Consider the following 22,783-nt stretch of genomic DNA (forward strand, 5'->3'; position numbering starts at 1 on the left):
ACTCCATCTCACTGTCTCTCTGTGTCAAAAATAAATAAAGAATAAAAAAAAGTTTTTTTAAACCTGAAAGTGGTCCATTGGTAGCCCAAATATGTTGAAATGTAAAACATTAATTATCTGTCTTCATTTCAAGTTCTTAAAATTCGAAGAAAATAGGGGCAGGATACTTGACAGCTCTTCCCCAGTGCCAGTGAAAGGTCTCTGTTGGACCATGATCTTTGGGCTCTTGCCTCAAGGTTGTGCCATTGAAGACTGCAAGGTTGGCTCTCCAGTAGGGAAATGTGGCGGTAGAAACTCAAGCCTCTCAGAGCCACTAGTCCCTGAGGCTTTGGGCAAGAATACCTGAGGATTTTGTAGCAGGTAAAACTCTAGGAATCTTCCTGGAAGCCCAACATAAAGGATGAGCATGCAGGTGGTTTCCTAGGGACAGTCTGCAGGGAGATGACCTAGGACTAGATGTGAAAATACCTTTACCAAGAAGGACCCAAAGGATCCGGAGCAATCTGGAACTAGAAGTAGAATCAAAATTGTACAGAAAAGGGACAAAAGGGATGAAGGAACAAGAAGATCTAGATCAAAGTAGACAAGAATAAAACCGAAAAGCCCCTAGAAAGCAAGCTACTATGTTTTTAAATAATGCACAAAATGACAGAAGAGGGAGCTCTGTGAAGAAAGAAACGCTTTGCCAAAAATAGTCTTATTTTAAAAGTTCAGTTCATGGGGGAGGGGAAGGAAAAAAAAAAAAGAGGTTAGAGTGGAAGAGAGCCAAAGCATAAGAGACTCTTAAAAACTGAGAACAAGCTGAGGGTTGATGGGGGGTGGGAGGGAGGGGAGGGTGGGTGCTGGGTATTGAGGAGGGCACCTTTTGGGGATGAGCACTGGGTATTGTATGGAAACCAATTTAACAATAAACTTCATATATTGAAAAAAAAAGAGTTCAGGGAAGCAAATCTCACCTAAAATTGAACAACAGAAAGTACCATGGTCAAATATCATATAAAGTTATTATAAGAAAAAATTATTTGTCCACGGACAATGAAAGCATACCAGAAAGATATGCCCACAAAACACCTAGAGTCTGTAATCTACACAAAAGTATGAAGAGAGCCAGAAACAATAAAGATATGGATAAATATTAAATATTTTGTCATTTAAAATTTTCACTAAAAGATAATTGATGCTTGATATGATAAAAATTATTGTCAAGTTTCTAATGATAATAAGAGCACACAGATAAAAGAGGGAAATCCAGTGGGGTAGTGCAGTAAGCTTATGCTGGCTCACAAAAACTGATTGTGTATATCTCTTCTAAACTCTGAATTCATTGACATCACTTTGGTAGCTTGAAATCATCTGCGGCAAAAGTATTTGCTCCATGGAATTGGCAAAAGATGCAGATCAGGGCCCTTTTTTTACCTTTAAGATCTGGTTATTAAAAGTTTATCCACGGGGCGCCTGGGTGGCGCAGTCGGTTAAGCGTCCGACTTCAGCCAGGTCACGATCTCGCGGTCTGTGAGTTCGAGCCCCGCGTCAGGCTCTGGGCTGATGGCTCGGAGCCTGGAGCCTGTTTCCGATTCTGTGTCTCCCTCTCTCTCTGCCCCTCCCCCGTTCATGCTCTGTCTCTCTCTGTCCCAAAAATAAATAAAAAACGTTGAAAAAAAAAAAAAAAAGTTTATCCACATATCACTGGGGAAAGTGGAACTGTAATATTACAGGATCTTATACACAAAGTCATATAACATTACTTCTATTTTTTATTGAAGTATAACTAACATACAGTGTTATATTAGTTTCAGGTGTACAATATAATGATTCAACAATTCTATATATCATTATAGAGTGCTCATCAGGATAAGTGTATTCTTAATCCCCTTTATCTATTTCACCCCTTCCCCCACCAACCTCCCCCTCTGGCAACCATCAGTTTGTTTACTGTATTTAAGAGTCTGTTTTTTTGTTTGTCTCTTTTTGTTTGTTTATTTGTTTTGTTTCTTAAATTCTACATATGAGTTAAATCATACGGTGTTTGTCTTACTCTGATTTATTTCACTTGTACCTCTAGGTCCATCAATGTTGTTGCAAATGGCAAAATCTCATTCTTTTTTATGGCTGAGTAATATTGAATATACACATACACACACCACACTTTCTTTATCCATTCATCTATTAACACTTGAGTTGCTTCCGTACTTTGACTATTGCAAATAATGCTTTATTAAACATAGGGGTGCAAGTATCTTTTCAAATTAGTGTTTTCATTTTCTTTGGGTAAATACCTGGTAGAAGAATTATTAGATCATATGGTAATTCTATTTTTAATTTTTTGAGGAACCTCCATACTCTTTTCCACAGTGACTGCAACAATTTGCATTCCCACCAACAGTGCATGAGTGTTCCCTTTTCTCCACATCCTTGCTAACACTTCTTATTTCTTGTCTTTTTAATTTAGCCGTTCTGACAGGTGTAACGTGATATCTCACTGTGATCACTGTGATTTTGATTTGAATTTCCTTGATGATTAGTGATGCTGAGCATCTTTTCATGTGTCTGTTGGCCATCTGTATGTTCTTTTGAAAGATGTCTTCTGCCCATTTTTAATTGGATTATGTCTTTTTGGTGTTGAATTATTTTGTTTTATTGATGGTTTCCTTCGCTGTGCAAAAGTCTTTTTATTTTGGTATATTCTCAATAGTTTAATTTTTCTTTTGTTTCCCTTGCCTGAGGGGACATATCTAGAAAAATGTTTCTACAGCCAATGTCAAATAAATTACTGCCTATGTTTTCTTACAGGAGTTTTTTGATTTCAGGTCTCACATTTAAGTGCTTAATCTATTTTGAATTTATCATTATGTATGGTGTAAGAAAGTGGTCCAATTTTATTATTTTGCATGTAGTTGTCTAGTTTTCCCTGCACCATTTGGTAAAGAGGCTGTCTTTTCCACATTATATGTTCTTGCCTATTTCATTGTAGATTAATTGACCATGTAATCATGGGTTTAGTTCTCAGCTCTTTATTATGTTCTATTGATCTGTGTCTGTTTTTGTGCCAGTACCATACTGTTTTGATTATTACAGCTTTGTGGTGTATCTTGAAATCTGGGATTGTGATACCTCCAGCTTTATTCTTCTTTCTCAAGATTGTTTTGGCTATTTGGGGCCTTTTGTGGTTCCAGACAAATTTTAGTATTATATGTTCTAGTTCTGTGAAAAATATTGTTGGTATTTTGATAGCGATTTCATTAATCTATAGATTGCTTTGGGTAGTATGGACATTTTAACAATATTTGTTCTTCCAATCCAGGAGCATAGAATATCTTTCCATTTGTGTCATCTTCAAGTTCTTTCAACAATGTTTTATAGTTTTCAGAGTATTGTCTTTTACCTCCTTAGTTAAATTTATTCCTATGTATTTTTTTTATTTTGGGTGCAATTATAAATACAATTGTTTTCTTAATTTCTCTTTCTACTTTATTATTGTATATAAATGTAACAGATTTGTCTATATTAATTTTGTATCCTGGTATAACATTATCTGACACTAGTATTAAAACAAAGATAAGTATTGCAAACTTTGGAGAAGACATTAAAAAATAAAAGAATAGGTAAAAGCCAGTAGAGAAGATAAAATGGAATACTAAAAAACAATCCAACAGAAGGCAGAAAAGAGGAAGTAAGAAACAAAGAACAGATGAGACAACAAATATTAATAACTACATTATATATAAATGAACTAAACACATCCTTTAAAAGGATAAAGATTATTGCACTGAATGAAAAAAGAAAGACCCAACCCTATGCTCTTTATAAGAAACCCCCCTTAATATAAACAGATGGATTAAGGTAAAAGAATGGAAAACAATGACCAAGCACACACTAGTCATAAGAAAGGTGAAGTGGGCATATTAATATGCAATAAAGTAGACTTAAGACAAGAAGTATTACCAGGACATAGGAACATTTCATAATGATAAAGCAGCCAATTCATCAAGAAAGCCTAACATCCTAAATGTGTATGACCTAACAGAACAAAATATATAAAGCAAAATCTGACTGAACTGGAAAGAGAAATGAGCAGATCCATACTTACAGCTAGAGATTTCAATCCTCTTCTCTCGGTGATTAATGAAAAAGTAGATAGAAAATGAGTTAAGACAGAAGATTTGAACAATAACATTAACCAACCTAACCTAATTGCTGTTTATAGAACTACACTATATATTACAGATCTACGCACGATAGAATTACACCCCAAAATACAGAATACATATTTTTTTTTTTTTTTTTTTAGAATGAAATGATCTTTTTTTTAAATTTTTTTTTTTTCAACGTTTTTTATTTATTTTTGGGACAGAGAGAGACAGAGCATGAACGGGGGAGGGGCAGAGAGAGAGGGAGACACAGAATCGGAAACAGGCTCCAGGCTCCGAGCCATCAGCCCAGAGCCTGACGCGGGGCTCGAACTCACGGACCGCGAGATCGTGACCTGGCTGAAGTCGGACGCTTAACCGACTGCGCCACCCAGGCGCCCCCAGAATACATATTTTTTTCAAGTGGACATGGAAGGATGGCAAGTCCTGTACTGGTTACTCTTTCACAGGCAGAAGCACAAGTCCACACTCATAAAACTAACATTTAACAATGTATAACTTAGGCTCCCATTCAACTTTTACTGAGGCACTATCATAAGCTGCAATTATGGTAACACTAGGTATGACAAAATCTCTGATAAGAAACTAACTTAAAAGAAATGAGTATAAATCCCACTTTAAGGAAGTTGACTATAAAAGGGTAGTAAGATTAGATTTTTTTGCAGTAATTTTAATATTTTCCAATTAATATGAGTCAGGATTTGATTCCACTTAACATTGTGAATTTTAAATGTTCAAATATGTTTTTAAAATACACAAACTCGTTCCTTAGCCTTTGTTTTTATTATGTAAGTCCTTGATACAGCACACACTGATGCTTTTTTTTTTTTTTTTTTTTTTTTGGCACACTTGTAATCACCACTCAGACTTCCTTCAGACATATTTATTACTTATATTCTATTTAAGTGACTTGACTCTTGGGTAAAATAAAGAATGGGGAGGGAAGATGAGCTAGTCTTATACAGTTCTTTACAAAGGTACAATTTAATAGATATTAGATTCAGAAGCATAACTCTAGTATAAAGACATAGTTTTCTCCCCTCATAAGAAATCTGAGAACATTTAATGAAGTTTTCTGAGAAGACACAATAATTTTCATTCATTTTAATTTTTTTATCAGTTCCAGCACATAATTACAAAATAACTGAGGTTAACACAGGCCCAGGTACAGACAAGTGAGAATGTGGCCCCACCATATCTCAGGCACTGAGCATCCCCATATGGTTGTCCACTTTGATCAGTGTTTAATGTATGTGGAATGTACAGGCATCCAGAAGCTCTGTGAAGCAAAACATAAGAGAAAGAACTTCAGGTACTGCCTATGCTTGCTAAACACAATTCTGTTCCTCTTTTCTAAAAGTAAATGCTAGGTAATAACAATTTTTTTAAAAATCTCTGTCTATCTCCTGATGTCAGTGCCATACTTAAATACCAACATTTTCCTTTCCTCCTGCTCTCATCATCTCCAACACATAATATAATTCAACAAAAATTCAGGCACACCCCCAGCAATTTGATTATCCCAGCTCTAATTTTATTTCTCCAACTTAATCCTTTTTGAGGCAGCTATGCCATTCTAAAATACATACACATATATAAAAACATATATATGCATGTATAAACTATGCCATTTTAATATATATTTATTTATATATTTAAATATAAATATACATATATATAAAATATACATATAAAGGGCATATTATAGTGCTAACTTCATTTTGTTTCTATTAATATTATTTATGCATTTGACTTAAAATCTTTGAAAATTGATCCTCTATGAGTCATGCTGTGGGTCATCTCCCAACCTTCTCCCTACACTGAAGTGCTCACACATGTGTACCTTTTCATTTTGTTAGCAAAAAAAAATGGAAATGCACAAGTAAACAAGTCCAATTTCCAAATGATCTCAAGTTCTATTGTACTCTCTGTCTCCTCCAAATGATTTGGTCTTTTCTCAGGTAGTCTTATACTGTTGTCTAATTGAGTTGCTTCACTGGTAAGTCTGAATCCTCCTGCAGGGCCAGGGGCAAGCCCTCTCCATCTTTATGTCCTATCAGTACAGGCCCAGGGCTTGGCTTACGATGGTCCTTAATACTCTACTCACCAGAGTGTAAACATGGTTTCATGTTAGCAATGGCCATAAGATACTCTGGTCCTAAGTATTTTCTGTAAGTTGTTTCATCCTGAAGGTTAGCCAAACATGCAGTGTCATCACTGAAAAGCAGATCCTTGTTTGAGGATTCAAACATCTGGAACATCCTGTATTCAAACCCATTTCTTCCAAAGAGCTCCTGAGTCAGACAGACAGACAGACAGACAGGCAGAGAGTGAGCAGCAGCACCAGGGAGCACAAGGTTGTGTATTCTGCCTCAGAAGATCTAAGTCTGCTGGGCTGCTTAGCTCCAGCACCTGGAACCCTAGGGCACAGCAACAGTTTAGGAGGCACCATTAATGGCAAAGAGCATGGCCTCTGGGTTCAGATCCTGGGCCTAGCTTTTGTTTGTCATGTGACTGTAGGAAAATTCTTTACTAAGCTCAGTAAACCTTGTTTACTCATTTGTAAACAAAGATAATAACCCTAAATAGTAAGATGATGTATGTAAATTAACTGCTAAATAGGAAAAGCTTCAAGTTGGCCACTATATCACAGTTCCACCAATCACTGCTGGATATTTTCAACTTTCTGGGTCACACTTGCCTGTCTTCCTGCTGCCCGAAGCCCTTGCTGTCTTGCCTCTGCTATTCCCTACATCTGCCCCAGGCACCTGACCATTTCCATCTCTTCCTGCCCCTCCTCTCCTTTCTTTCATTCAGCCCCCCTGTAGCCATGGGGGCAGCTTGCCCTTTGGGAGATGCACCCCTTCAAAAGTCCATGACCGAGAGCCTTTTGTTTTGCCAGTTCTCCCTGGGTCATAATCCTTTAACTGGGATGTGTGGGCAGCATATGCTAAGACATGGAATGTTCATCTGGGGCTCTTCCAGGAATGGGGTGTGTGAGTGCAAAAGGCAGATGAAGCTTTGGGTTTTCCTTAAGATCATTTGATTTAGGCATCCTGCTACTCCATAGCCCTTGTTGGCTGCCTGTAGAGGTCATGAGTTGTTTGAATGTTAGCTCTGGAACTTTCATGAAGCCTGAAACAGTGCTTGGCCTGCCCAGGTTCATTAATGCATTGGGACCCACCCTAGGTCAGGTAGAGCAGCCTCCATTCTGCTCTTCCCACAAATACCTCACCCTTGTGTTAAGGGCTCTGAGCCAACACCCTTATTTCTGTGACAGAAGAAGAAAGAGACAGCTCTCATGGAGGAACTGAACAAGTCCAGGAGGTACCAGGAGTCTGTTCAGAGAAGCAAGTGAGTCTCAGGGAGATACTTCAGATATCCACATGTCCAAGGCTTTTTCAGTCCACTTTGATACCCTAGACAGCCCCAGAGCACAAAGTGAACATGGCCACCATCTAGCTTTCTGCTTTCATCAGAGGCAGGGTTGCAAGAATCTAGTTCCACATCCCAGGGGTAAAGTCCCAGGGAGAAAGGGTATGAGACTGGGCTGGGTGTGCCTATCAGCTCTGCAACTGACCTGAGCACTCAGTTGGGAGGACTGTGTGGACAAGACCTCCTGTGTGGCCATACCTGTTGGTTGAAGAGAATTCTGCGAACAAAATCTGCCTTATCTTTCCTTGAGACCACGGCATGATTTGGGACTCTGGCCAGGTGGCAGCTCTGAGCTTCAGTCACAGGTTTCCTGGTACCATCGAGGCACAGCAGCTCAAAGTCTTCATGCTTCAGATCCTTAGCCCATGCTTCAGTGTTCTTTCCTAGGGGGAAGGAAGGTGGGTCAGCCACAGCAGACAGCTTTGGTCAAGGTGGCCTCACTGGGGGGATATGACCAACCACCAATGTCTGGGAGAATCATAGAGACATGGAAGAATGAAATAATAAGGCTTTAAAAATAAAACAGAAAAGAAAATTCATTTTCGGTCCTGTTAAAGGCAAAGATTTCTTAAACATCCCCCAAAAAGCAGTAGCCAAAAAGGAGAAGATTGGTTGAACTATATTAAAAATTAAATTTTAACTATATTAAAAATGTAAATGTTAATCAAAAGACATCATTAAGAAAGTGAAAAGTCTTTCAGAGAGGGACAAGATATTTTCAATCCATATAGCTGATAAAAACTTGTATCCAGAATATTTAAGGATTGCCTATATATTAAGGGAGCTAGACATGCTTTAATGAACTTTCCTGGTTACCTGACTGGGGAGTGACTTCCCATAAGAGACTCAGATTTTTTCCAAGGGAGGAAAGGACAGTACAGACACATACCGTCAGTGTTCTGAAAGACCGTGTGATCCTTCACAAAGGCCACGTCTCCCTTCTCAACCAGACACCTGCACAGCAAGGGTCCAGTTAGTGAGGAGGATCAATAGGAGTGAGAGGGAGAGACACCCAGAGGGAACCACCTAGGGGTTCACACCCCCTCCACCAGAGCCACCAGGCACACCTAACACTGACCACATCCACACACACAACTGTAACACCCAACTGTCCCTGGGAATTAGAGGGGAAATGTAATAGAAAAAGAAATCTGCCTGGGGTGCCTGGGTGGCTCAGTTGGTTAAGCATCCGACTTTGGCTCAGGTTATGATCTCATGGTTCGTGGGTTCGAGTCCCACGTTGGGCTCTGTGCTGATAGCTCAGAGCCTGGAGTCTGCTTCAAATTCTGTGTCTCCCTCTCTCTCTGCCCCTCCCATGCTCATGCTCTGTCTACGTCTCTCTCTCAAAAATAAACAAACATTGAAAAAGAAATCTGCTCATTTTGTTTCTATTGTAGATAATAACCCTTGTTTGGTTCCTTATTTGAAATACTGATTGGTTTCTCCAGAGAAGATGCTTGTGTTCTCCTATTAACAGGGATATTCAAGAACGGCTCTTTGGTTGGATCAGAACTCACATCAGAGGGGCGCCTGGGTGGCTCAGTTGGTTAAGCGTCCGACTTCAGCTCAGGTCATGGTCTCACGTTCCATGAGTTTGAACTCTGCGTCGGGTTCTGTGCTGACAGCTCAGAGCCTGGATCCTGCTTTGGATTCTGTGTCTCCCCCTCTCTCTCTGCCCCTCCCCCACTCATGCTCTGTCTGTCTCTCAAAAATGAATAAATGTTAAAAAAAAATTTTAAAAACTCACATCAGAGATTAAAGTCAGCATGGAAGACATGATTTTGAAGGAGTCTTTTCACATTCAGATGTCTAGTCAGCTTTAATAAAAGTTAATGTGCACCACTTAGATATGTTTTCATGATTAATCCCCTGAAAAATGTTTCTCTGTGTTTAAGGTCCATTTTTTATGAGAAATGTTGAACATACTAAAAATCAGTTCTATGACATCCAGTCAGTTGGTAATTGATACTAATGATTCATTATCAGGAGCACCTCTCCAGTTTTCTCTAACTTCAGGTCCCTCTATACTTAGCTAGGATCAGTTACTCCCATTCAATTTTCCTAAGCCTTGCCCTATTTCTTTCCTCCACCCACTCTCCATATAGTCCCAGTCCTGAATAAGCACGGTCATCTGCCTCAGGTGTGTCTGTACCTCAGCAGGGAGGCAGACCAGAGACCCTCCCGATCATTAACTTCTCTGGGGCATTCCTGTGTTCCTTGCTCTACTCTAGATCTGTGATTCTCAAAGCGTGAGCTGGGATCAGCAGTATAGGTACCAGCTGTGAACCTTTTAGAAATGCGAATTCTTGGGCCCCACCCAAGACCTACTAGATTAGAAACATCTGGGGGTGGGGCCCAGCAATCTGTGTTTTAACAATCTCCCCAGGAGATTCTGTGCTGTAGTGGTGAGAACCACTATTTCAGATAGCCACCTCCCCATTCTATAGAGCAGTGACTAAAATGTTTTCCAAATTTCCACATACTTCTATCTCTCCACATTCCCTCTCCCCAGTACTCACTCTGACATGTCCTCCTGCTTCCCAGAGAAAACACAGATAACATCACATGGGCTTTCTTCCAGCCAAATCTGTCAGTCCAAGTCTCCAGTGCTCTTCTCCTGCCCATCAGGCACAGAGAAGAAACAAAGATCTCCCTCCCAGCAGGTGTCCTCCCCAGGTGCCTTGCATCCCATTCCTGCCCATACTCTCAGGCACTTTCTCATAGTTTTCCTCTTTCTCTTATGCAATTGGAGTCTTTCCCTGTTCCCTGGGCTCTTTTTATCAGCATTTATACTTTTCTTTTTTAAAAAACAATAATCCCTGTTTTGATCCCACATTGCCCTCAGCAATGGGCATCCCTCCCCAACTCATCCAAACACCTACAAGTAATCATTGCACTTACAATCAGCATCCCTTCTCACCACCCTCACTGACCCCTGCTGGTCAGTTTATGGGATAGACTCACTATTGAATCTGCTCCCACCAGATCCAGGGGCCAGTTCACTATACTCATTTTATCTGGTTTCTCAAGTTCATCCTTTCCCCAGTTTGAAATGTTATCTCTGTTACAGACCAGATATAATGTGTCCACGTATAAGTGTTGGAAGTCTATTCTCTACCACTGATTTGTCATTCTTGCACATAAACAACTCTGTACTGATCATAATATTGCAGTATTATATAGTATTACAACATAATTTTTATATCTAGGAAAACAAAATTCCCTTTATATAATTTTATTTAAAAATTATTGACTTTCGTTTGTCTACCAAGCTTTAATATTTTGAGAACTGACTCCTTCCCCCATCTCCCCCAATCCGCCTGGTCACAGTGGAAGCAGCTAAAACTTTACAATGCAACATCACTGCATGAGTTGTGTGAACTCAAACTTTCACTGGAACTGGGCTGACAATCCCATTTCTTGAGAATTGGGACGAATATATTATAGTCTGTGTTTTACTGCTTCTGTAATAATGTTAATCACAGACATTTCCTTTCATGTAGACTGAAAAATAGAGAAAACCATCCTGCAGGGAAAGACAAAGTGAGGCAGATGTGGAGGGGACGGGGGGAAGGGAGAGGGAGAGAGAGAGAAGCAGGGTATGTTCCCTTATGCTAAAAATTAATTCACTGTTTATCTAGAATTCTAATTTGGCTGGACATCCTAAATTTTATCTGGCAACTCTTGCCTTAAAGTATCTTGGCTGTCTCCTGAGGCTCAAATCTTAGTCCTTACAAGGTGGAAGCTCCTTGGGTTTTTTCACTTGCAACCAAAGGAGTCTTTATTCATTACATTAAAGAAAAAAAATTCAACAAGTAGATAAAATATATAGTATTCTATAGAGTGAAAAGTGCTTTAAAAAAAACCATAAAGCAAGAAAGGGGGATGTGAAATATTGGTAAGGGCATGTGTGTGTGTATGTGAAATTATAGTGGCCAGGAAAGACTCCCTGATAAATCCTAAAGAAAATGAGGCAACTAGCTATGATATGAGGAGGAAGAATACTCTAAGTGGGAATAAGAGCAAGTACAAAGACACTGAGGCAGGAGTGTGCCTGATGTCTTCAGGGAATAGCTAGGATGCCAAGATGGCTGAAGTAGATACAGCAAGGGGAAAGATGTAGGAGATGAGGTCACAAAGGGCCTTCCCAGGTCATAAAGAGGCCTTATAGGTCAAAGAAGGACCCTAAATTTTACTTTGAGTGATATGGGAAATTACTGGAGGGTTTTAAGCAGAGAAGTGTGATACTCTGATTTATATTCTAACAGAATCACTCTTGCTGATATGTTGGGAATAGACTGGACGTAGGAGGGAGAAGAGGATAGAGCAGATGCCTCCTAACCCTTTAAGAATGTATGATAACAATCTGGAGAGAGAGGATGGTGGTTTGGATCAAGGTGATATCAGTGGAGATGGGTGATGAGGTCAATTCTGGTTACCCTTTGCAGGTAGAGTCAACATGATTTGATGAAGGACCAGATATGGAGTCTGAGAGAAAGAAAGTAGACATAGATAGCAGACACTAAGGTTCTGACTTTTTTCCAAAAGGAAAAATGGAGTTGCCTGTAACTGATGTGGGTAAGACTGCTGGAGGTACAGGTTTGGGTGGGAGTATGTGAAATTTTAGAAGCTCAGTTTGGGACATTTCAATTTGAGACAGTGATTAGAAATCCAAGTGGAGATGCCCACTAGGCAGTCTGGAGTTTCACCTGGAGTTCTGAAGAGAACAGGAACATAAGTTTGGGAATTGTCAGCATGTAGATGGATCGAGAGTAGATAAAACCACCAAGGGTGTGAGTATGAACAGAGAAGTCCAAAGACAGAGCCCTGGGGTGCACCAACATGTTGAGGATGGGGAAGTGAGGCGGAACCAACAAAGAGACAGGTGCAATAGCAGGAGAGGGAGGAGGGAATCCAAATAGTGTGGTGTCCTGGAGCCAAGGAGGAAAATGCATCCATTGGGAGGAAGTGATGGGTGGTATCAATGATACTGGTCTGGTAGATGAAGCAATGCAAGGACTGAAAACTGGTCCTTCATTTGGGGATGAGAACAAGTTGTGTTTCAAGACACAGTTCTGACAATTCCAGTCCTCTGTAATATTATATTAGTGCCAAGGAGACCATCAACCCTAATACCAATGCACTTTCTGATGTAAAAACAAAAAAACTACGTTAGCCTAGGTTTCATGTGCAGTATATAGTGTTGCAGTGGATCTGTGAAAATATGTCATTTATGTATGGCTTATGAAAGAGAAAATTTTGGAGATGGCAGGACAAAGTCATCTGGCAGTGTGACAAATAAAGGGGCCTTTCCTAGAGGCTCACACATTCTCCACACAACCCTGATTCATACAACATGCCTACTGCCTCAAAGTGTCCCGTGCTGCTCAGCACACTTAGAATTAAATCTACCTCCCTGATCAGGTTGATAGGGCACAGAGACATATCCAATGCTGCAGCTCCAGCTCTGCACACCCCTGATCCCCTCTCACCCATGCGCCACCACCCCTCCCCATCATGGCCTTTTCTGGCCTCAAACACGGCACAATTTGTTCTGCCCCATGCCTGTATCCTTGCTGTTCCTTCTTCCTTAATACTCTTCCTCCAGTCTGAGGTCTGACTCCCTGTCAATATTAAAAACTTTTTTTAATGTTTATTTATTTTTGAGGCAAGAGAGAGAATGTGAGCAGGGGAGGGGCAGAGAGAGAGGGAGACAGAATCTGAAACAGGCTCCAGGCCTTGAGCTGTCAGCACAGAGCCTGAGGCGGGGCTCGAACGCATGTACCATGAGATCATGACTTGAGCTGAAGTTGGACGCCCAACCCACTGAGCCACCCTGATGCCCCTCCCTGTCAATATTTAATCCTCAAATCATACAGTCCCTTCCACTTGCTGTTATCAAAACTGTCCACTACCCACGTCACTACCACACTACCCCCTTCTGTTCCTTTGTAGCTCCTACCTCAGTCAGGAAGTGATTGGCCCTTCATTTATATTTATTGTCCTACTCTCCTCATGAGAGGAGACAGGGAGCAGGACCTACATGTGTCTTTTGCTGCTATAACCCCTCTACCTAGACCAGTGCTTGCCACATACTAGGTGCTCAATAACTGTTTCTTGAATGGATGGGGAGCCTAGGAATATCTATTTTTAAAATGTACTCATCAGCCAGATGTAAGAAGCACATGCCCAGTACCCCTCCTCTGATTTTAACCTGAGACTCTGAAAGATTCCATGACTTGTCCACAATCACACAGAAGAAAAGAACAAAAGTAAAAGCATGGCTGTGACCCTGTACCCCTCATTCTTGGCTCTCCTCAGGTGCCCTAAGTCAGGTGGGTCTGCAGAAAAGTGTTCCAGAGAGGAGCTGGACTTGAGTCCTTGGGGCCGGTGGGAATCTACAGTTTTGTTTTCTAATTCTGGCTCCTCTTAAATGCAGTGCCCAGATGCTGGGCGAAGTTCACTGGGTTGGTGCCAAAGAGAAAGGTGCACAGACACTACTCACCTGAATGCCCCACTGGAGCCGTAGTATCCCTCATGGTTGTTGGGAGCACAAGTATGGGCTGGGTCGTTGCCACCACTGCACAGAGCACAGAGACTGGAATCTGGATCAGACCCAGGGGCACAGCTTTGACTGAAGAATTCATCTGTGCAGGAAAACACGGGAGGTCAGCTCTGCCTGCCTATGTTAGAAAGAGAGCCCCAGATTTTATCCCTAGAATTGCCACATTCAGGTGTTTGGTACCATATTATCAGAAATAAGAACCTTATGGAACTAAAAAATAAAGGTTGCAACTAGAGTAAAGGGGAACTGGCTGAAGTTGGGACAAGGGTCTGTGGAATAGAAGTGGCACAGGGCAGAGGTGTGGAAGGACAGACACAGTTGTAATCCTAAGAGACACAACAAAACTGAAAGTCCCAGCTGGTTGAAATTGTCCCCCATTTTTCCTGCCCTCTGCTTCCCTTGCCTTTCCTTACAAGGTATTCCATCTTGACTCCAGATCCAGGAAGGGGCCTGAGAGACCCAGCTGCCAAGCACTGTGCTGGGCCCCAGGGCACTGTGGTAAGGACGTCACATAGGCCCTGCGCTCCGGGAACCCAAGCTTGTGAGCAACAGTCATAATTCAAGTAGCCACACCAGTGAATTTATCCACCCACCCCCACCAACCCCCACTTGCTCTGGGAAAGAAGAATATGGTTCTACACCTGTAGATAAAGGAATCTAGTGCAGACCTGGGAGTCAGGGAGAGGCCTTAAGTAGAGAGATGAAGAATGAATAGGAACAGGTTTTCCAGACAGGGAAGCATCTGCAAAGGCCTAGGGCAGGGGTTGGGGTGGGGAGCAAATGACACAGAAAGGTTAATAGAGGTCGTTGAGCTGGACCACCCACTGCAAGAGTCAGTGGGGAGAAGGCAAGGTCCAGATCCCCTTTTATACCTTTGTGTAGATTTTGTTTTTTATCCTTAGAGAAATGAGGAGCTTCTGAAGGGCTGTAGCAATGGTAGACCAGGTATAGTGGGCAGGATATAGCAGGTCTGCACTTTGCAAAGATTGGTCTGGCAACGGGATGGATGGAATCCAGGCCAGATGTGGTGTGCAGGCAGCAGGTTACTGTTGTAGCCCAGGAGAGATGAAGGCAGCTTGGACTAGGGTAGTGCTAAGGTGAGGGAGATGGTGGTGAGGTGGGGGGGGGGGGGGGGCGTGGAGAACTGACATCACCGGTGATGGATGGGTGCATGCAGGATGACAGCTTGGTTTCCAGCTGGCGCAAGTGGATGGACTATAGGGTCCTCCACTGAGCTAGGCAGTTTTGGAACAGGACCAGGCTCAGCAGAGATGATGCATTCTGTTTTGAGCTTAATGTGCTTTTGAGATATTCAACTAGATAATGTCAAATAGGCAGTTCTGGAGGTCAAGGAGAGATCTGTGCTAGGGATAACAATGTAATAGTTATCAACATATAGACATAATACTAATAATAGTGATAGCAGCAAACATTTATCTACTACTGGTTATGTGCCTAGTTTTGTATGTATAGTATTTGTTTAGATAGTAATCAAGGCTGTAGGTATGGATATGAGTGCCTGAGGATTGAGTTTAGAGTAGGAGAAAAAAAATTTTTTAAGCAACTGAAACATTTATTAACCAGAATGGGAAAGTGCATTTTGCAGGGGTAGGAGAAAAACCAAACCAGTGTGTTTTCACAAAAGTCCGGAGATAGTGTTTTAAGGTGATTTGAAGAAAGAGAAGTCATGGAGGAATGGAGTGGAGCATGACCTTTCAGCTGAGCAACATGGAGGTCATGGGTAGCCTTGATCAGAGTTCTTCCTTATGCAATGACACAGGGAAGCCAGAAGGCAGGGAGCAGAGGAGTAAGTGGGAGGTGATTGGCTCAGACCTTGCTGTTAAGAAGTCTGGCAGTAAAGAGGTGGAGAAACAAGTCAAAAGTGGGAGGAGACTGCTGAGAGAGGCTGGACTTTTAAAAATGGAAAACATTGGGTGAGTTCAATGTTGAAAGAAATTGTTGGCTATACCAGAGGAAGAAGTAGTAACCAAAAGGGTGAGGCTCTAGGGAAGGGTGTGGGGGAGGGGCCCCCACGCAAAACACAGGTGGAGGGAGGCTGAGTAGATATAGCCATCAGTAGGCCCACAGCTTCGGCAGTGGGATGGTGAGGGGAAATTTTTCTGATCATTTCAATTGTCTCTGCGGCTGAGATAAGTCATCTGCTGAGAAACTTGGTAGATGGGTGTGGGATGGAAATGTGTGGACAGTGAGGACATTAGGATAATTATTAGGAAGTGTGCGGGGGGGGGGGTGGTTGGTGTAGAGACACAGTGGGAGTGCTCATGAGTGCCAGGGGCCCACTGAGGCCAGCAGCTAGAGCATTTCCAGTGGAATGAACTGCTGGGCCCTGTGACTTCTCCAGCCATGTTTAGCTGCTAAGGTGCAGAGGGTGAAGAGAGCAGGGAATGGGCTTTGCATAGGAATAGGATCTGTGAGATGGCGAGAGAAAGCAGGGGACCAAGGGCCTTTTAGGTATTGACAAGAGTGTTGCTAAAATGACGAATATGAGAATCTAAGGGAGATAAGGGTGAAAGTGAAAGATAAAGTGTCCAAGGACTTACTGGTATAGGGTTTTCAATTTTTAAAAAGCAGCCAATCTAGTTTATATGGGGAAACAATACAACACACACACACACACACACACACACACACACACACACACACACACTACTCTTGCTCTGTAACCCCAGGCTTGTTCCCCGAGCTAGTGGTAATACATAAAGAAAGGGGTATTTCCCTGATATCTGCCCTTTGGACCAAGCCGCTCCCCTCAGAAGTGAGGAGGTGAGGAGAAAGGGGAGCACCCATTCAAGCAGAGGTGAAGCTCACCTGTAATGTCTGCCCAGCCCTTGACCCCACTACCCACTTATATCATCCCTTGGCATTCCTTGCCATTGAACTGAATTTCTCTCCTACACAGGCACAGGCCCAAGGAAGGGGATGCCACACCACCTCCCAGAACATACTTACCAAATTTACAGGATCCAGTTTTGTTGTATATTAAACCCATGGGAATGTTCCAGCCTGCAGAAGTACCAACTGCAGGGTGACAGGACTTCCTGCCTTGCAGGGAGTTCCAGGTGAGGTTGGCACTTGGTTTCTTAACCACTGCCACGACGTAATAACCTTGCAACACAGATACCAAGATGCAATTTCAGTAGCTCCAGGACCCTCTGAAAATGTATTCTAGAGCTGCTACAGTTAGCCCCTCCTGCCACTCTCTCAGGGGAGGGGGAATAGCTTGAACCCCTCACCTTACTTTAGCAGAAGACCCATCCAATAACTATCATTATTAAGTATGGGGCCAAACAGTCTGACGACTGCGCTCCAGACATGTCTACATGCATGCATCCAGAAATTTTTACACATGTATTTCATACTTTCAGTTTTATCCTGCTATGCGTTCTTTACTATAAGATGCTTTATCCTCCATCAATGATATATTGTAGGCACCTTTTCGATTCAGCAGAAATAGATACAACTATCTCATTCTGTTTATTGGTTAAATCTAAGTTATGTTCCACTATATGGAAATACCATATTTTGTAATCCTCCTACTGGTGAGCATTTATGTTGTGGCCCACTTTGCCAGATTACATATCATCTGCATAAATTTTTATACATATAAGTGTGCACCTGTTGAAATATTTCTGTTGAACGTTAAGTCATAAAGAAAGAGCTTTAATGACTTCTTTTTTAAAGTTAAATCTCAGGGCTCCTGGGTGGCTCTGTCCATTAAGTGGCTGACTTCAGCTCAGGCCATGATCTCATGGTTTGTGAGTTTGAGCCCTGCATCCGGCTCTGCACTGCAGAGCCTTCTTGGGATTCTCTCTCTCCCTATCTCTCTCTGCCCCTCCTCCGCTTGTGTTCTCTCTCTCAAAATAAATAAACTTTAAAAAGAAATAAAGTTAAGTTTCTGATTTTCTAGATATGACAATATTGTTTTCTCTAATTGTGACAATTTAATCTTCTTCCAAATATTAAAAATTCTTTTCTAATTATATATATATACATATGTATATATACATATGTATATATATATATATGTAATTAGGAATATATATATATATATATATATAATTAGGAATATACATATATTCCTAATTATACTGCATTCACTTTCAAAGTAATGCCCAGTGTCTTTGGTGGGAGTAGGTCTTCTTGTCTTGTTCCTGAAAATAATGGGAACACCACTGATATTTCATATATTCCTATCCCAATACTATGTAACTGAATGTGCTTATTGAGTGAGGCCTAAACAGCAAACCTAAATTTATAAGAAGATTAGAATCATAAATCTTCAGAATTAGAAGCTGGTATGGTTCTCCACCGCCACTCCGAACCCCTCTCCCCACTACACTCCCTCTCTTGCTGTTGTGATTCAGGTCTCTAAATATTCAAGCCTAGAAAAATTGGAAGTCAACATGGCAGGTGAAAGATCTGCCTTGCCAGTTACTTCCTAAATGACCTCAGACAAGTCGCTTCATATCTAGATCCCCAGTTTGTCCTCAGTAGAATGGTGACAATGATACTCATCCCAGGGGCTGATTTAGGGGGATCAGATGTGCTAATATGGGCACATTGTACATTAGACTAGGACGGGGAAGTTACACTGCTGGGTTTCCAGCTACGCTGCTTGTGGCACAAGCAGTACCAGAGCCCTTCTTTCACTGCAACAGATTCTCCCAAGGCCACAGCAAACCCTTGCTTACCAGAATGTGCTCTATTACACCATTCCAGCAGCCAAATACTGTCACAGTGCCTTTCCTGAGGTGTAGCTGTTTCTGCACAAATAGCATCAATTACTGTCATCTGGGGTGTGTGTGTGTGTGTGTGTGTGTGTGTGTGTGTGTGTGTGGCTTTGGGGTTGATACCTCTCCATCTCTACTCACATCTAACCTTCTCCATCCCAGTCAGCCACCCTGAACTGTCTTCTAAGCATCTTTGTCCACCTGCATTTGCCTATCACTGAAGTTCCTGGCAATGTCAACCATTCTTCAAGCAGAGTTCCTTCTGACTTCACATATTCTCCAATCGATAGACTGCATGGCTGAGAAAAATGCCAGTCCTTAGGGTTGAGGGTGAAGACACAACTCACTGAAGACTGTTAGCCATGAAAGCAGAGGGGGAGAGGGGCAGCATACCCTAGGGCTTGGATTCTGTTGCACATGAAGGGGAGCTGCTGCAGGGGAGCTGCTTTGCACCCCAGACAGCTTGGTGGAGTGTGGGCATGGTGGGGCCTCTATGACCCCATTCTTAGCAGGGAACAGAGATGTTGCTGGTGCTGGGGTGCTCCAAGCCCAGGCAAGCATCTGTTTTCACCTCAGGATCCTCTGTCACTGTTGTTTTCAAAACCTAATGTGTATCAGAACCAGCTGGAGGTCTTGTTAAAACACACAACAGTAGCCCCATCCTTGGAGTTTTTGACTCAGTGGATTTGGGGTGGAGCCCAAGAATTTGCATTCCTCATAAGTTCTCAGGTGATGCTGATGCAGCTGGTCCAGGTGCTACACTAGATTAAGAAACACTGCTCCATTTTCCAAGAGTAGGTACTTCAAGGACAGATTCAGACCCTCTTTGCCCTTGTGGAGACACAGATGGGAGAACTTGTCACCTGGTCTACTCTAAAGATGAGGTCAGCTCCTCTGCTATTAAAATCAGCTGGCCAAAAGCTAAAGGGTTGAGCTCATCTTCCTCCTCCTCTTCATTAGAGCAGATATGACTCTCCTCCTCTCGTGAGGCCTCCACTTGGCCCGGAAGTGCCTGGAACAGGCTCCTGCCTCCTGGTGCAGAGATGGGCAGGCAGCATGTGACAAGGAGCGGGGTGGTGTGTCGGGAAGGGCAAGGGGATTCCAGTCACATTACCTCTTCTCAAGCCCAGGTGCAGGCGCTCCCTGGCTGTGCAGCCCTGAGCCTCACTTTCCCCATCTACACAACACGGGATAATGATGCCCACATCCTAGAGGACCGCTGAGAAGGCTAAAGGAGAATAGTGCAGGCAGGAGTCCTTTGTTGACTGTAACATACCCTACAAACGGTAATTATTGCTACAGCTTCGTGACGGATTTGCTCCTTAACAATAAGCTGTGGTACTGGCGGCTTCTCCTCATCATCCTTCTTATTTTCTTACAACTCTAATAACTTTGGTTTATTTTTAAGACTTTCCCCACCCTCTCCCCCAACAATGGCCTTTATCTTTGACCCCAGTGTTACTGATTCTGACTCACCTTCCATGGGTGTATTCACACACCTAGACTCATCCTTAGGCACTAAAAAGAAAAAAAAAAAAAAAAAAACCAAGATAATGGCATGAAACTCTCCTATTACTCAGTCCAAAGTCATGAGCTTCTCAATCTCAAGAGTGAAGGATAAAATTAAGCAGTGTGTCATTGGTTATCAACAAGCAAGTTTCTGTAGGCCTATTTTACCCCTCTCTGCCTGACCTTTGCTATTTGAACATTAGGTTCCACCTCAGAATCTCCTCAACACTCAGGGGGTTACAGAGAAAGAAAATGAGATGCCCTTTCAAGAGGGGCAAAGGCCACTGAAGATCCTGACAAAGATCTTTCTGCATTTGCTATGTGATTGAAATCATCCTGACATCCTTCTTGTCTGCAGAACCCTGGACTGTGGCGGGCAATCATCATATTCTCGTTATGTTGGAGGGGAAAAATTGAATCCATGGAGTCAGAAAACCCTAGATACGGTCTTCATTCTACCTTGGACACATCATTTAACTTCTCTAAGCCTTAGTTTTTATATCAGCAAAATGGAGCTACCATTATTTACTTAGCAGTGTTTTTCTGTATTGCAGAATAATGTATGGTTTCCTGCTCACTGCCTAACCGATGAGGTACTTCATAAATTATATTGGTGAAATCCTCTTTTTCCCAGCTTTATTTTTTTATGTGAAAGGATCCCCACTAAAGAACATGACCCTGTAGCATCACCCCTCAATCTTCCAGTGCAGCTGGGGTGAGTTGATTTTGGACTAGTAAATTTGGCACAAGTATTGAAGTTCATATGGCTCAGCCCCTCCTTTCTTTATTGAAGAGAGTGGGGAGAGGTTGGTTTAGATCTTTTCAATGAAGATTTATGACAATATGTGTTCTCCTCTGCCCTCAGCCATGGGGTAAGCCAACAGACCCGTTCTCCTGAACTAGTGGGTAACTCTAACTCAAGGGCAATTTGGCAAGCCCTGCAGCCAGCTCTGTACCATGCCCTCCAATATCACCTTTTAAGTAATAAAGATCTCCTTTGATCTCATTCTGCCTTATTCCTGTATCCATATCTTCATTGGTTCTGACTCTGGGGAAAGAGGATATTATCTGCTAGCCTCTTACATTCCAACAGTAGTTATTATCTCAACAGTGAACTAAATCGTTTCTTCATCTTTCATGTCAATGGCCTCAAGGAAATAAAACAGCGAGAGGCACCCCCTCCACTTACTGTAGTTCTCTGCCAGGACAGGCACTAGACCACACTGGCCCGCTATGTAGATGAAGCCTCCATCCAAAGTCATGGCATCAGCGTCTCCTTTCTGAAGAAATAAATCAGTAGCACAAAAGTGAGGCTGTTTCCTATCTCACTGACCCTCAGAGGTTTTCTGTCTCATTAACTTTATGTCACATGTACTTTTGATTAATCAAAACTTCTGCCATATAACCACAGGGTTTAGAAAGCTGGACATGTTGACCCAGGAGCAAGCAGCCAACACAGATCATGCTCCCTGGCATCTCTGACCTCTCATTAGTCCCATGTTGAGTACTGGACATGTCCTTACCACATTTTATTTGTGACTGTTACTACTCAGCCATCTACATGGCCAGATTCAGAGACCGTATTTACTAATGTTTCTATGAAACATGTTTTCTTCTCTATGGTGGAGTTCAACTCTGTTCCCATAATCCCATTAGCACTAACTCAGAGCACTAACACAACAGAGACATTCGATAAACAATTAATTTCTCCAGTTAAATAATTCATTAATAGGTTATTATTTAAATCAATGAAATTTTCCAACAGCAGAGCAAAAAATGTATAGATAAGGTCACTGTGATAAAAACACACAGATACATACACATGCTTCGCTTTTGATCTATTAACTGCCTTACTAGAAATTTATCTTAAAACAGTAGCAACTATAGAAACAAAAACTTACCAAGCCCTTACTATACTCCAGGTCCTTTTGAAACACCTTCCAGTGATTATCTCATGTATTGCTCACAAAATCCAACAAGGTAAGTACTATAATCCTCCCCCTTTTATACATTAGTGAACTAGATCAGAGACAGCTTAAATAATTCCTCTAATAGACAGTTACTAAGACTAAAACATAGTTTCATTCCTTAGCTCATGACCACTAACCCACACAGTCTCCAGGATCTATTTTAAAGGACACATACCTCAAAACTATTCTATATATTTTTTTCATCCATAAAATGGGCTCCTGAGCTTATTGTGAGGATTAAATGAGTTAATACAAGATAAGAGCTCATAAACATACTTGTCTCATAGTAAGTAGCTTCACAAATATTAGCTATCATTACTATTAAAGATACACCCGGAAATACTGGGGTCATAGAACAAAAATATTCAATCCGTATTATCTACAATAGCAAAGGATTTGAGAATA

General features: G+C 41.8%; 1 protein-coding gene across 1 annotated transcript in view; it reads right to left on the reverse strand.

Moving 5' to 3' along the window:
- Positions 1-5,237: 5,237 nt before the first annotated feature.
- Positions 5,238-22,783, reverse strand: part of LOC109259326 (inhibitor of carbonic anhydrase-like) — a 63,030-nt gene continuing 45,484 nt past the window's right edge. The window contains exons 10-17 of the mRNA XM_019436891.2: positions 21,598-21,688; positions 20,376-20,417; positions 17,119-17,274; positions 14,089-14,230; positions 8,473-8,537; positions 7,782-7,966; positions 6,256-6,442; positions 5,238-5,427 (exon numbers count right to left, since the gene is read on the reverse strand). Coding sequence (XP_019292436.2) covers positions 5,393-5,427; positions 6,256-6,442; positions 7,782-7,966; positions 8,473-8,537; positions 14,089-14,230; positions 17,119-17,274; positions 20,376-20,417; positions 21,598-21,688 — 903 coding nt within the window. The 3' untranslated portion in view covers positions 5,238-5,392. The remainder of the gene's footprint in view (positions 5,428-6,255; positions 6,443-7,781; positions 7,967-8,472; positions 8,538-14,088; positions 14,231-17,118; positions 17,275-20,375; positions 20,418-21,597; positions 21,689-22,783) is intronic.

This window comes from Panthera pardus, unplaced genomic scaffold (assembly GCF_024362965.1).
Source record: "Panthera pardus isolate Hobbes unplaced genomic scaffold, ASM2436296v1 HiC_scaffold_16, whole genome shotgun sequence".
NCBI lineage: Eukaryota > Metazoa > Chordata > Mammalia > Carnivora > Felidae > Panthera > Panthera pardus.